At 51.2% G+C, this 12,534-nt stretch overlaps 1 protein-coding gene across 3 annotated transcripts in view; it reads left to right on the forward strand.

The window, feature by feature from the left end:
* Positions 1-855: 855 nt before the first annotated feature.
* RRBP1 (ribosome binding protein 1) overlaps positions 856-12,534 on the forward strand; it is a 41,733-nt gene continuing 30,054 nt past the window's right edge. For all 3 annotated transcript variants that reach the window (XM_077750224.1, XM_077750225.1, XM_077750226.1), the window contains exon 1: positions 856-2,821. In XM_077750224.1, the coding sequence (XP_077606350.1) occupies positions 877-2,821 (1,945 nt within the window). In that variant the 5' untranslated portion in view covers positions 856-876. The remainder of the gene's footprint in view (positions 2,822-12,534) is intronic.

Consider the following 12,534-nt stretch of genomic DNA (forward strand, 5'->3'; position numbering starts at 1 on the left):
ACACCATTTCCCCCCATTCTTTGCAGCCTGCAGACGTGAATTCCAAACATGAGGTCCCTTATTTGGTGGGCTTTCCAAGACTTCCTGTTGTGCAAATGGCAAGTTCAGCAACTCTTTAGGAGCTTATTCTCAAGGCCATTTTTTCCTCAACAGTTTCTCGATCACTTTCCAGGAGCGTGAAGGCTTTCGTCTCTGACACTCGGTCATTGTGTCTGTCAGCACTGGGGAAGAGGGAAAGGAAGGCAGCAAAGCCGAGCTAGCGGGCCAGGGGGCTGCTGGCCAGAACGCATGCAGCCGAAAGCCTGCAGAAGTAGTTGATTTGGTTCACATGGTACTTGTTTACATCAGTCGATTTCATTTTGAGAAAAAAATGATTTCTGGCCTAGTGTGATCTCTCAACACAGCACTCACATTTCTACACCAAATGGCCATGGCTGGGTGACACTGTCCCCCTAGTTGACTGTGGCATTCTTGCCCCAGTCCTCACCACTCCCCATTGTCTCACACCTGGCCTGTGCTTGTGCTTATGTGCATCTTTGACCCCCGTGGTGGAGAATCTCTTGAGTTGTGATTGTGGCTTCTGAGTCTCCAGGGTATTATGTGTCCACACCTGCCTTCTGCCATTTCTGTGGTGCTTCCTATCCTAGCACTGGTAGGGGCTGCTCATATCTTACGTAGAAACTCACTTCTGAAGAGGAGCAGGAAGGGATGCATGACATCAGAGATTGCCTGGATTTGTTTCTTCGACTTTATCATAGTCTGAAGGATTAGCAAAAGCTTAAGTTTGGGTGAGGATGGAAACTGTCAAGTGCCTTTGTGCCTACAGAAAGTAACCTATGTGTATGTATTTGGCAGGTTAAAGGAAAGCAAGCCAGGATGGATATTTACGACACTCAGACCTTGGGGGTTATGGTCTTTGGTGGATTCATGGTTGTTTCTGCCATCGGCATCTTCCTGGTGTCCACCTTCTCCATGAAGGAAACGTCATATGAAGAAGCCCTAGCCAACCAGCGCAAGGAGATGGCAAAAACTCACCACCAGAAAGTGGAGAAGAAAAAGAAGGAGAAAACAGTGGAGAAGAAAGGAAAGACGAAGAAAAGGGAAGAGAAACCCAATGGGAAGATACCTGACCATGAGCCAGCCCCCAACGTGACCATCCTTCTCAAAGATCCTGTGCGGGCACCCGCAGTGGCCGTGGCTCCAACCCCAGTCCAGCCCCCCATGGTCATTGCCCCTGTAGCCCCAGTACCAGCTGTGCCCCAAGAGAAGCTGGCCTCCTCCCCTAAGGACAAAAAGAAAAAGGAGAAAAAAGTGGCAAAGGTGGAGCCAGCAGTTAGTTCTGTAGTGAATTCTGTCCAAGTTCTTACCTCCAAGGCTGCCATCTTGGAAACTGCTCCCAAGGAGGTGCCCATGGTGGTCGTGCCCCCAGTGGGTGCCAAGACCAGTACTCCAGCCACTGGCACTGCACAGGGCAAAAAGGCAGAGGGAGCCCAGAATCAGAACAAAAAGGCAGAGGGAACCCCTAACCAGGGCAGAAAAGCAGAAGGTGCTCCCAACCCAGGCAAAAAGCCAGAGGGGGCCCCCAACCAAGGCAGAAAGGCAGAGGGAGCCCAGAATCAGGGCAAAAAGGTAGAAGTGGTTCCAAACCAGGGCAAAAAGGCAGAGGGGGCCCAGAATCAGGGCAAAAAGGGAGAAGGAACCCCAAACCAAGGCAAAAAGACAGAAGCGGCCCCCAACCAGGGCAAAAAGACAGAAGCGGTTCCCAACCAGGGCAAAAAGACAGATGGGACCCCCAACCAGGGCAAAAAGGCAGAGGGGGCCCAGAATCAGAGCAAAAAGGCAGAGGGGGCCCAGAATCAGGGCAAAAAAGCAGAAGGGGGCTCCAGCCAGGGTAAAAAAGAGGAGGGGACCCCAAACCAGAGTAAAAAGGCAGAGGGGAGCTCCAATCAGGGAAAAAAGGTGGAAGTGGTTCAGAACCAGAGCAAAAAGGCAGAGGGAACCCCCAACCAGGGCAAAAAGGCAGAGGGGGCCCAGAGCCAGGGCAAAAAAGTAGAGGGGGCCCAGAACCAGGGCAAAAAGGCCGAGGGTGCCCCCAACCAGGGCAAAAAAGTAGAGGGGGCCCAGAACCAAGGCAAAAAGGTGGAAGGGGTCCCCAACCAGGGAAAAAAGGAGGGAACCCCAAACCAGGGGAAAAAGGCAGAGGGGGCCCCCAACCAGGGTAAAAAGGCTGAGGGGACCCCCAACCAGGGCAAAAAGGCTGAGGGGGCCCCCAACCAGGGCAAAAAGGCAGAGGGGGCCCCCAACCAGGGCAAAAAGGCAGAGGGGACCCCCAACCAGGGCAAAAAAGCCGAAGGGGCTCCCAACCAGGGCAAAAAGGCTGAGGGGACTCCTAACCAGGGCAAAAAGGCTGAGGGGGCCCAGAATCAGGGCAAAAAGGCCGAGGGGCCCCAGAATCAGGGCAAAAAGGCTGAGGGGGCCCAGAATCAGGGCAAAAAGGTCGAGGGGGCCCAGAATCAGGGCAAAAAGGCAGATTCGGTTGGTAATCAGGGCACAAAGGCAGAGGCTGTTGCAAACCAGGGGAAAAAAGCAGAGGGGGCCCCCAATCAAGGCAAAAAGGCAGAGGGAACCCCGAACCAGGGCAAAAAGTCCGAAGGGTCCCCCAACCAGGGCAAAAAGGCAGATGCATCTGCCAATCAGGGTAAAAGGACAGAGCCTGCTCCTATCCAAGGCAAAAATGCAGATATGGTCCAGAGCCAAGAGGCACCAAAGCAAGAGGCTCCTGCAAAGAAGAAGTCTGGTTCAAAGAAGAAAGGTGAGCCTGGTAAGTAGTTCTGACTTCTCTGTGAACTTGGAGGGAAAAGCGATCTTTTATTAACTTATGGATTCCCTTTGGGGGAGCCATATGTATCAACTAGCTGTTGCCACAAGGCTGGGTAACAAACACCACAGAATTCAGTGGCTTACACCAGCAGTCGTTTATTCTTTTTCAGGCTTCTGTTGAATTGGCTGAAGGTTAACTGATCTGGGTTATCTCAGCTGAGTGGCTCTGCTTCACACTGCAGTTTAGTTGGGTTTGGCCCCTTGCTACAGATTGAGCATAGGTCTGTTCCTCACGTGTTCTGGGGCCCAGGCTGAGGCGTCAGGGAACCTGGCGGTTAGAGGCCCTTCTGGTGACGGCAGAGCTGTAAAAGGGCACATGTCCAACCAGCAAGCATCCTATTGGCCAGAGCAAGCCATGTGACTGAGCTAGAGTCAAGGGGTAGGAAGTCCACTGTCTCCGGTGGGAGGGACTGCCAAGGGATGTTGCAATAGGTGTGAGTATGTGAGTACAAGGGGAGAGGAGGAACTAGGGCTAGTATTCCATCCCCCATGCAATCTGGAACCTTCTGTCCTGGCAGATCTTTCTTAGATGTCTGAGTGCATTCTGCCGGCCTGTTTTGTTGCTTACCTCCCCTGGTACTGTATGTTTGTTGAATGAATAATGGTAGGATGTTTTTAAGGAACAATGGCATCCACTCCTACCCCACCCCCCAGTTTTTCCTCTCCCCCACCCTCTATCCCAGTTACTTAGTGGGCCATTTTATATACATACAATACAGAACAGTAATTTTCTGTTATCTTTTTGGTATGTATTATTATAGAAACGGGGCCAGTGAGTTCCTGTTTCCAGTTCATCACTCGTTTGATATGGCAGTCTTTGGTTTTCTTTCTTTCTTCTTCTTTTTTTTAACATCTTTGACTAGCCTTTAGTTGATTTGGATAATTAATTGCATTTGTCTTAACGAGGTATCTAAAGGGGTCTGAGATGTTTGGACCTTGTGCTGGATAGCACAAGGCCCTATGTTCTTAGCCGAGTTTCCCTTTCTTGCCCCTTTGTGAAGATGCATTACCTTTTCTCAGGTTTCTTCCTCCCCCAACTTTTGAGGGGGGCATTTGTTCAGGTAGTACCCTGTTCCTTGTGAGGGGACCCATGCTGTGTGAGCAGTTCAGGCTCCTGCTGAGGGTCAAGGATGAGCCCACCTGGCCTCACAAGTGAGGCCAGCCTCTCAAAGCCCTTTGAAAATCCAAATGTTCAGCCTCAGTCTGCCTCCGCAGGCCGGAGGGAAGGTGTGCTGCCTTGTCTCTAAGTTGGTGTTCCAGTTGACCCAGGGACAGGGTGTTTGAGACATGAGGACAGGGATGGAACTGAGAAGTGGCCTGTTTTCTGTAAAGCATCAGGTGTGTTCAGAATAGACCTTCCGGTGGTTGCTGTTACCACATTTGGCTTTAGGCATCTGAAATAAGGCATGGAATAGAAATGTGATATTTTAGGAAGGAAAGCAAATGGTACTAATCTGGTAATAGAGAACCTTGTTGGGAGGAAGCCCTAACTTTCTGACCTGTGTGAACCCGCACAGCAGATTGCTGGCATAAGACAAAATTTGAACAGAGAAAAGAAATGACAGAGATTAAATATTATGAATAGAATGACAGTTATTACTAAGTTAACTCAGGGTTTATTATTCTAGCCAATATTTTAGTGGGATTCTTGCCCCCTCCCCCAACTCCCACCTTTAACTTGACAAAACTATTCTAAAAGTCCCATCTGGAGGGGAAAATAGGTTGGAATATTGGATAGATTTTTAAGTGGCCTTTGGAAGGCCAGGTGTGTCTGATCTGTGGATGTATTTCCATACCATTGTAATTACAGGGAAGGCACTGGCCTAAGGACAGATAGGTCAGAGAATAAAATGGTCCTGAAGCAGACTGTCAGGCCTGAGAACTTCAGTGAGGGGAGGGAGACTCGGTTCAGTGGGGAAGAAGAAATGTTCTGATCTTGGGCAACATGTTCAAGATTTGGAAGAGTCTGCCTAGACTGGATCCTTCTAAAAATGCATGGTCTGGATGAATTAGATTTAATTAAAAAAATCAAATTCTATAAAATATCAAAAACAGCCAAAATTAATATTAATCAGCCCAGATGACATAAGGCCTGACATCACTCCAAGGTTGCAATGAGAAAATCACAAAGGCCAGAAAGGGGCGCCTGGCCACAAAAGCAGCCATGCGGGATCGTCAGACCCAGAATGAAAACCCACCCGCGCAGGGTATTATGTGCAGCTGAGAGGCCACCTGAAAGGTGAATTTCCTGATTCTTCAGAGGGTCTGAGAGCCTAGAGACCTGGGGGAAAATCTGTCTTGTAATTTGTCATTTTCCTGAATGTGCATTGTGTGATCTCCACCTGCCATGGTTGGAGGGGGGGTAAAGCCATCTTCAAGCCCCACCCCCACCCCCAGGGTGGATGCAGGCCGCTCCCCGCGCCAATGCCATGAAGATCCTGAAATGTCTGTGTTTTCAGAAGTAGTGGAGATACACCCACATGCAATGCTTCTCCAGCTCTCCATGTAGATGGATCCCCTGGGGGTCTTGTTAAGGTAAAGAGTCTGACTTGTAGTTCTGGGTGGAGCCTGAGACCCTGCATGTCTCGCCAGCTCCCAGGAGATGCTGATGCTGTTGTTTCCAGGATCACACCTGGTGTGGAGTGTGGGTAGTAAGGACTCCTGAGTCACTGCCAGGATGGCACAGGGTAAGGTGGGTGTCCCCATGATGCCTGGCTTCCAACAGCTTTGCAGCTCTTGCCTGTAAGGGACCGTGGGCCCTGAGGGTGGAGTAAGTGAAGTGTGTGCTTTTGTCCTGTTTGGATGTTTGGTGTTCTCAAATACGGACATGCGGTTCAGGGCTTGCTCCGAAGACAACTCCGAAGTCAGATGTCAGTGACGAGCCATCAAGGCCCTTCTCCGCTCTGGGAGCCAGCAGTCATTTTCAGCCATATTCCTGCTGTCCAGCAGTCCAATTTCTTTCCGTGTTTCCATTTAGCCTCGACCTGTGGAGATCGAGGGTCTGAGGCACAAGTCTATGGACGGCCTGGATTTTCCCAGTGGAATCTGGAATGGGGCTCACTCACCCTTCTGTTGTGATGACATCTCGTACATGTTTAGCATTCCAGATTTGATCTGACTCAACATTTAGCATTTGTGGTGGTGATCTTGTGGCCATGACCGTGTTGCTGAATGGGAAGCAGGCCACTTTCCTCTTCATGCAATCATATCGCATGTCCCGTGTTCCTCCCTTTGCTTGAGAGGGTGCATTCAGCCCTGGCTGCCTGCCTGCCTGCATTTGACCTCCTTGCCCGCTAGCTGGGGTGGAGCTTCTGTATGTCTGTCCAGGGCTACTCGAGGGCACAGCTCAGGCTAGGCTGGGCAGCCCTGGGCATCCAGAAACTGGGGGGTGGGGGGGTGAAGATGTGAGCGGCCTCAGCTAGGGGAGACATTGCCTGGTGACGAGGGGAGATGCCTGGAGGGTAGGTTGCAGGTCAGTGTTGTGGAGCAGGGCAGGAAAGGAGTTCCTTCTCCGAATAGCGGAGACTTGAACTTGGATCAGGGCTGTGATCTCTAGGGCTGTGAAGTTTTAACTGTGGCCACCAGAGAGCTAGAGTCTAGGGCTGGTCACATGGAGGCTACCTCAGGTAGCATTCAGATCAATCAGAAGTCAAAGGACTGGTTCAGTTGTGCCTGCCACACTCCGAGTGCTCAGTAGGCGCCTGTGGCCAGTGGCTGCCTTTGCTGGACGGTGCAGGGAAGAATGTCCCCATCAGTGCAGTTAGGACAGTGCTGTTCTAAACCAGAGCCACCAGAAGGGAGGTGAGGCAGCCTGTGAAAATGAGTATGTCTGCAGCTCTGTGCCGGCACCTCACAGCTCACCCCGTGCTTTGTTCCGTCTGTCTGCGTCCTGAGTGCGGCGGGGGTGAGGTCCCCGTCGTCCTCCGTTTCCCAGTGCGATGTGACAAGTGAGGCCATGGAGGCTGTGGCTGGCCCATGACACCTGACAGATCAGCAGCAGAACCTACCCCGGAGCTGGAGGGCACCACAGACAGGGTTGTGTCCTCAACTGTCACCAGGTGGGCCCAGCAGGGTCCTCGCTGACAGACGCCTCAGAAGGAGACAGACCAGGCAGGTGTGGAGGCGGGCACAGGACATGCTTCTGCAGGCCCCAGTTGGAACCCTTCCAGGACTTCTGATCTGTTTTTCCTACGAGAGCAAATCAGGGCCGTGTGGCAGGTTTTTACCACTTGTCCATGGCTGGATTTGACAGTAAACACCTGCCTTCCTCCTCCATGCTTTTAAAATTTATTATCGTATAAGTGTGTGTGTCCGGCAAACAATGTAGACAGGTGGAGGGTGAAAACCAAAAGTCTTTCCACTCTATCCCCTCACCACCCATTCCCAGGGGAGCCTTGGAGATGTCCCACTCATCACATTGGCATACACCAGCGGGGCCAGCGGTGACACAGCCTTGGAGCTTGTTTGCTTCACCAGTACCAGAGTACTGGTGATATCTTTCCATGTTGTGCCTGCGGGGCTGCTGCTGCTGTCTGCTATCCCATAGCATGAATGTATCACATATTTAAATGGTATTAAGCAATGTGCAGGTTTTTTTGCTGCTAAAAGTAATGCCACAGTGATGCATGTATACTGTAGTGTATCTTTGCAAAGTAAATACATCAGTACGCAATTGCTAAGTGAAAAGGCAGGTACATGCTTAATTTAAGAACACAGGGCTGCATCGCTCCCCAAAGACTTCACGATTTACAATTTGCTCGGAGAGCCCCACATGAGCATTTTCCAGAACCTTCCACTGGACTTGACTGTTGACGTGGTGCTATCAAGATGATGACCACTTGAGGGGAGCATTAGAAACCCAAGTGTGGACTAAGGAGAAGACGCTTGCTCATGAAATAGAAGGCGCAGATTCCTTTATCAATGTTTGCAGAAGAGGGACCACAGGGAATCACAGAGAAGTGGAAGTTTCCTTGGAACTAAAGCTGCCGCTATATGCTGCCTGGTTGCAGGCCTCCACTGGTTTGTGCTCAGATAGTTCCCTCAGGACTCGTGCACGGAGTTTATTAGGAAAGCTGCAGCCCTCTCACAGGAAGTGTGTTATGTACATGATGGTGGTTTCTTGAAAATCTGTTTTTGCCTGTGGATTCAGTCTTTGCTGGCATCCTTCGGCCCGCCTGCACCATGCTACGCGTGTGCTCATGGCCATGTGAGGTTATGCTTTGAGGAGAGCCCATTCGTCCCAGCACCTGGAGGGGAGTCCAGATTCACACGGTGCGGGCCTGGCCCCCAGATAAACCAAGGACTGACAGGGGGCACAAGATGCCCGTTTGCACACGCTCCAGAACGTTGTGCTTCCTCTGGAACTTGGTGTGTGCACTGCCGCCACTAAGCATGGCCCTTCCTCCTTGCACTGGCGTCACACTGGACCCTCTTCCTCATCTGTGGCCTGTTTGCCCTGGGGCCAGAAGACCATCATGTCAGGGTTTGGGGCACCCAGCCAACCTGTAGGAGATAGCGAACACTCTGACACCCCATAATGACCTTGTGACACACACATAAGTCTGGGTGGGAGAAAGGCCCTCTTGAGGTGCACCGTATGGGTAAATGTTAATACCTTTCTTTCGCCCTTCTGTACTTTCCAGTTTTTTTCGTGACCTGCACTATTTTTTTTTTTTTTTAATTTAAATTTTAGTTCCCAGTGCAATATGGGTTTCAGGAGTAGAATTCAGTGATTCATCACTTACATACAACCCCCAGTGTTCATCCTAAAAAGTGCCCTCCTCAATGCCCATCACCTGTCTAGCCCATCCCTCACCCACCTCGCTCCCTCCGTCAACCCATAGTTTGTTCTCTATCATCAAGAGTCTCTTCTGGTTTGTTTCCCTCTCTTCTCTTTTTTCCCTCCTTCCCATATGTTCATCAGTTTTGTTTCTTAAATTTCACAGATGAGTGAAGTCATGCAGTATTTGTCTCTCTCTGATTGACATACTTTGCTTAGCATAACATACTCTAGCTCCTTCCACATTATTGCAAGTGGCGAGCTTTCATTCTTTTTGATGACTAAGTAATGTTCCATTGTAGATGTAAACCACATCTTCTATATCTGCTCATCAATCAGTGGACATTTGGTCTCTCTCCATAGTTTGGCTATTGTTGATAATGCTGCTATAAACAGTGGGAGTGCACGTACCTCTTCAAATCAGTAATTTTGTATCTGTTGGGTAAATACATGCATTATTTTTTAAATGGAAAAGAAAAAAAAGTCCATTATTTGACTGCAAGTCATTGTACATAGTGGAGTTAACCTTTCGGGCTTTGGGAGGTGCCCAGCCCTGACCATAGGTGCCCTGAGCATTCTCTGAGCAGCAGAAGGCCCCCCTTCTCCTTCAGGAGGCCAGGTTGAGGGAAGAAAGTAGCCAGTTCTTCTCAAGTGTGTCCCAGCCTTTGGGTGCCCAGTATATGATCACACACTGAGCTAAGATGGGAAGTTAGTGTCACATCTGTGGATCTTGCAGTGTCCGGGGTGGGGGGCGCTTAGCTCCATATTGTGCAAGACCTCCCGGCCCACTCCTTCCTCTGCCAGAGCAGGTGAAAATGAACAAATAGGATCATTCTCTGTACCCTCCTGGGGCAGGGGTCATCAGAGGTCAGGGGATATAGGGAAGAATCTTCAGACCTACTAGGAAGACTTTGCTGAAGGTGTCTGTATCTTAACATGTGACTAATCTAATCCTAAGGCATGTGAGTTGGTAGTAGCAACACCCCTTTCTTCCTGCTGTCCCATCCCCTCCCCCCACCTCCCAGTGTCCTCCTTGACTGCATGCTTGCTGGATCACCCCCAGGCGCGTGACACTGTTATTCTCAACCAGATGTTTGGTGAGGTGTGTGGTTTACAAAGGTCCTTTCCATGCATTTGTCCTCCTGAAGGTCTGTAACATGGATGGTATGTTTACCTATTTTTGCAAAAGCAGAAACCACAGCCCAGCTCTTGTTTTGAGACTTCCCAGAAGTCATGTGGCCAGCAGATGGTCAGGGACCTCAGCCTCCAGCCATGGTCCCTCCGTCTCTGCAGAGCCCTCAGGCCAGGTGCAGCCCACCTCAGCAGCTACTCTCCAGCCCCTTAGGACTGAGGTACAGGCAGGTGTGTCTTGAAATCAGGTTTGATATTCTTTTCTTTCAAACCTAGGTTTTGAGGGGATGAAGCTCTGAAATCTCTGTAGGATCTTTGAGCCTTCATTCCCTTTCTCTGTAAGTTCAAGCCCAACTTCTCCTTTTTTTTTTTTTTAATGTTTGTGTATTTTTGAGAGAGAGTGAGACAGTATGAGAGGGGGAGGGGCAGAGAGAGAAGGGGACAGAGGGTCCAAAGCAGGCCCTATGCTGACAGCAGTGAACCCGATGGCGGGGCTTGAACTCATGAACTATGAGATCATGACCTGAGCCAAAGTTGGACACTTAACTGACCGAGTCACCCAAGTGCCCCAACTTTGCCTTTTTGAAAGAAGAACAAACACATGCCCTAGGGAAGGAGCCGAATCAGTATGGCACCCCATGTCTTAGAGAAGCTGCTGGATGCCATTCTTCCAGAAGTTTCTATTCAGTCATGTTAAAGCATGGCAGTGCTGGGGCTCCAGTCATTGTCCTCAGGCAGCTGTGGTCAGGAAGCCCATAGTTGGACAGATCTTACCTTTTCTGCGGCATGAGCTAAAATCTTCATCACCATCACTTAAGGAGGGTGTGTTCTCCTTGGACCAGGCTGTGTGCCTAAGGAAGCAATGGAAAGTTCTCACCCAGAGGTCCTGCAGGGCTTATCTTTCTTTAAGAAATACTGTGATGTTTCTTTTTCTTTCTTCTTTTTTTCTTCCAGATATAAACTTGGTTTTGTTGAAATTTAGGGGAAAAGTATAATGAGAAAAATAAAGTCATTTAATCTAGAGGATATTTTTTTAATGTTTATTTATTTATTTTGAGAGAGAGCTGGGAAGGGGCAGAAAGAGTGGGAAAGAGAGCATCCCAAGTAGGCCCTGTTCTGTCAGCGCCGAGCCCAATGTGGGGCTCTATCCCATGAAGCGTGAGATCACGACCTGAGCTGAAATCAAGAGTTGGATGCTTAACCAACTGAGCCACCCAGGTGCCCCTCACCTATAGGACTGTTAAATTCCATGAGACATTATTAATGCACAGCCTCACGATTTATTAACAGATCACTTTCTTCTCCAAAGGAAAAGTCTTTATTTTTATTCAAAGGCCCCAAATAGGGCTGCTCTTAACATTATTTGTACTTCACTCCATGCAGTTAAAACACCAGATGTTAGCGTCTGGGGCAGTCAGGGGTCAGATGTGGCTGCCCCTCCGGGCCCCTTNCTGTGCTGGGTGCTGCAGCCTGCAGCCAGAGTCGGCAGCCTGTGCGCTGCCCAGGAGCTGCACCTCCAGCCTCTGATGCATTCCATGACTCTTTCCTCAAGAACCTCGAGGGGACTGCTTTCCCGCAAACTCAGGAGGGTGCTTCGCGGCCTCTGTCCCCCAGCATGAAGCTAGTGGGAAGACCAGCCATGATACTGCCCAGTGCCGTGTCTCTAGAGACCAGCGTTGGAGGGGAGGGGGTGCCCTCTGGAGTCGGGGGCTTGTCTTGTCTCTAAGCCAGAGGGCTTGCTTGTGTAGTGGCAGTCTTCAGGGAGGTGTAGGGGAGCCCTTCCTGGGGCCCTGGGGCCTTCCACCCAAGTTTGGCTCAGGTGATTGGGGATGTCAGGGCCTGGGAGTCTCCCTGAGGTTGGGGACTGGCTTCCTGTCATGAGAGCCATTTAGGGTCCCCCAACCTACAGTGTTGGGGTGGCACCCGTGCAGGGTCCAGAGGCAGCAGCCGTTCTGCCAGCGTCTGTGTGTCCGAGACAGGCTCGCAGAACTGCTTGGATGTTCCTTGAGCAGGGAGGGCTTTGGTCTCCCTCAGCTCCCAAGAGCACACCTCTGGGGCACGTGCCACTGCCAGAGTCCCTGGATGGACACCTGGGCCTCTGGCCCCCCAGCCCAGCTTCCTCGGTGCCCTTGGGTCTGGCCCCTGACCCTGGGCTCTTCCCTCATCTGCCCCCCACCCCAGCCTTGTCTCCTGAAATAACATTTCCTGCTTGCAAACCTTGCTCCCTGCTGGCATTGTTTCTAGCCTGTAAGATAGAATCCAGATCCTTGGGGCCTGGGAAGTCCCCCTTCCCTCTGCCCGGAGCAGCAAGGCCCCACCGAGCCCCGCCCCTCGCTGCCTGTCCCTACTGCTCCCCTTCCCGCAGCCCAATCCCCCCAGCCCTCGCCATCCTTACCCAGTAGCACTAGGGCCAGAGCTCCCCTGCCACTGCGGCCACTGTGCTTCCTGGCACTTCCTTGGCGGCACGCCCTCCCCAGGCTCCCTCCCTGTGGCTCTACCTGGTTGTTGCCGTGGGTCCTGCCTCTTCTCTGCCTCTCAGCTGGCGGTTCTGCCTCTAACTCCCACCTTGCCAGGCCCCGCGGTGTGCCGCCTGCCGGTGACTGTACCAGCATACTCTGTGTCTCTAGACACTGTTGGGACCTGCCTGCCCCGTGCAGGGCTGCGCGCCACCTGTACCGGCTGAGCTGTGAGCTGCAGCCGCATCTTCAGAAGGGCTGCCTGAGGGGCCGTTCCCACCCCCATGG

Source organism: Crocuta crocuta, unplaced genomic scaffold, assembly GCF_008692635.1.
Source record: "Crocuta crocuta isolate KB4526 unplaced genomic scaffold, BGI_CrCroc_1.0 scaffold209, whole genome shotgun sequence".
NCBI lineage: Eukaryota > Metazoa > Chordata > Mammalia > Carnivora > Hyaenidae > Crocuta > Crocuta crocuta.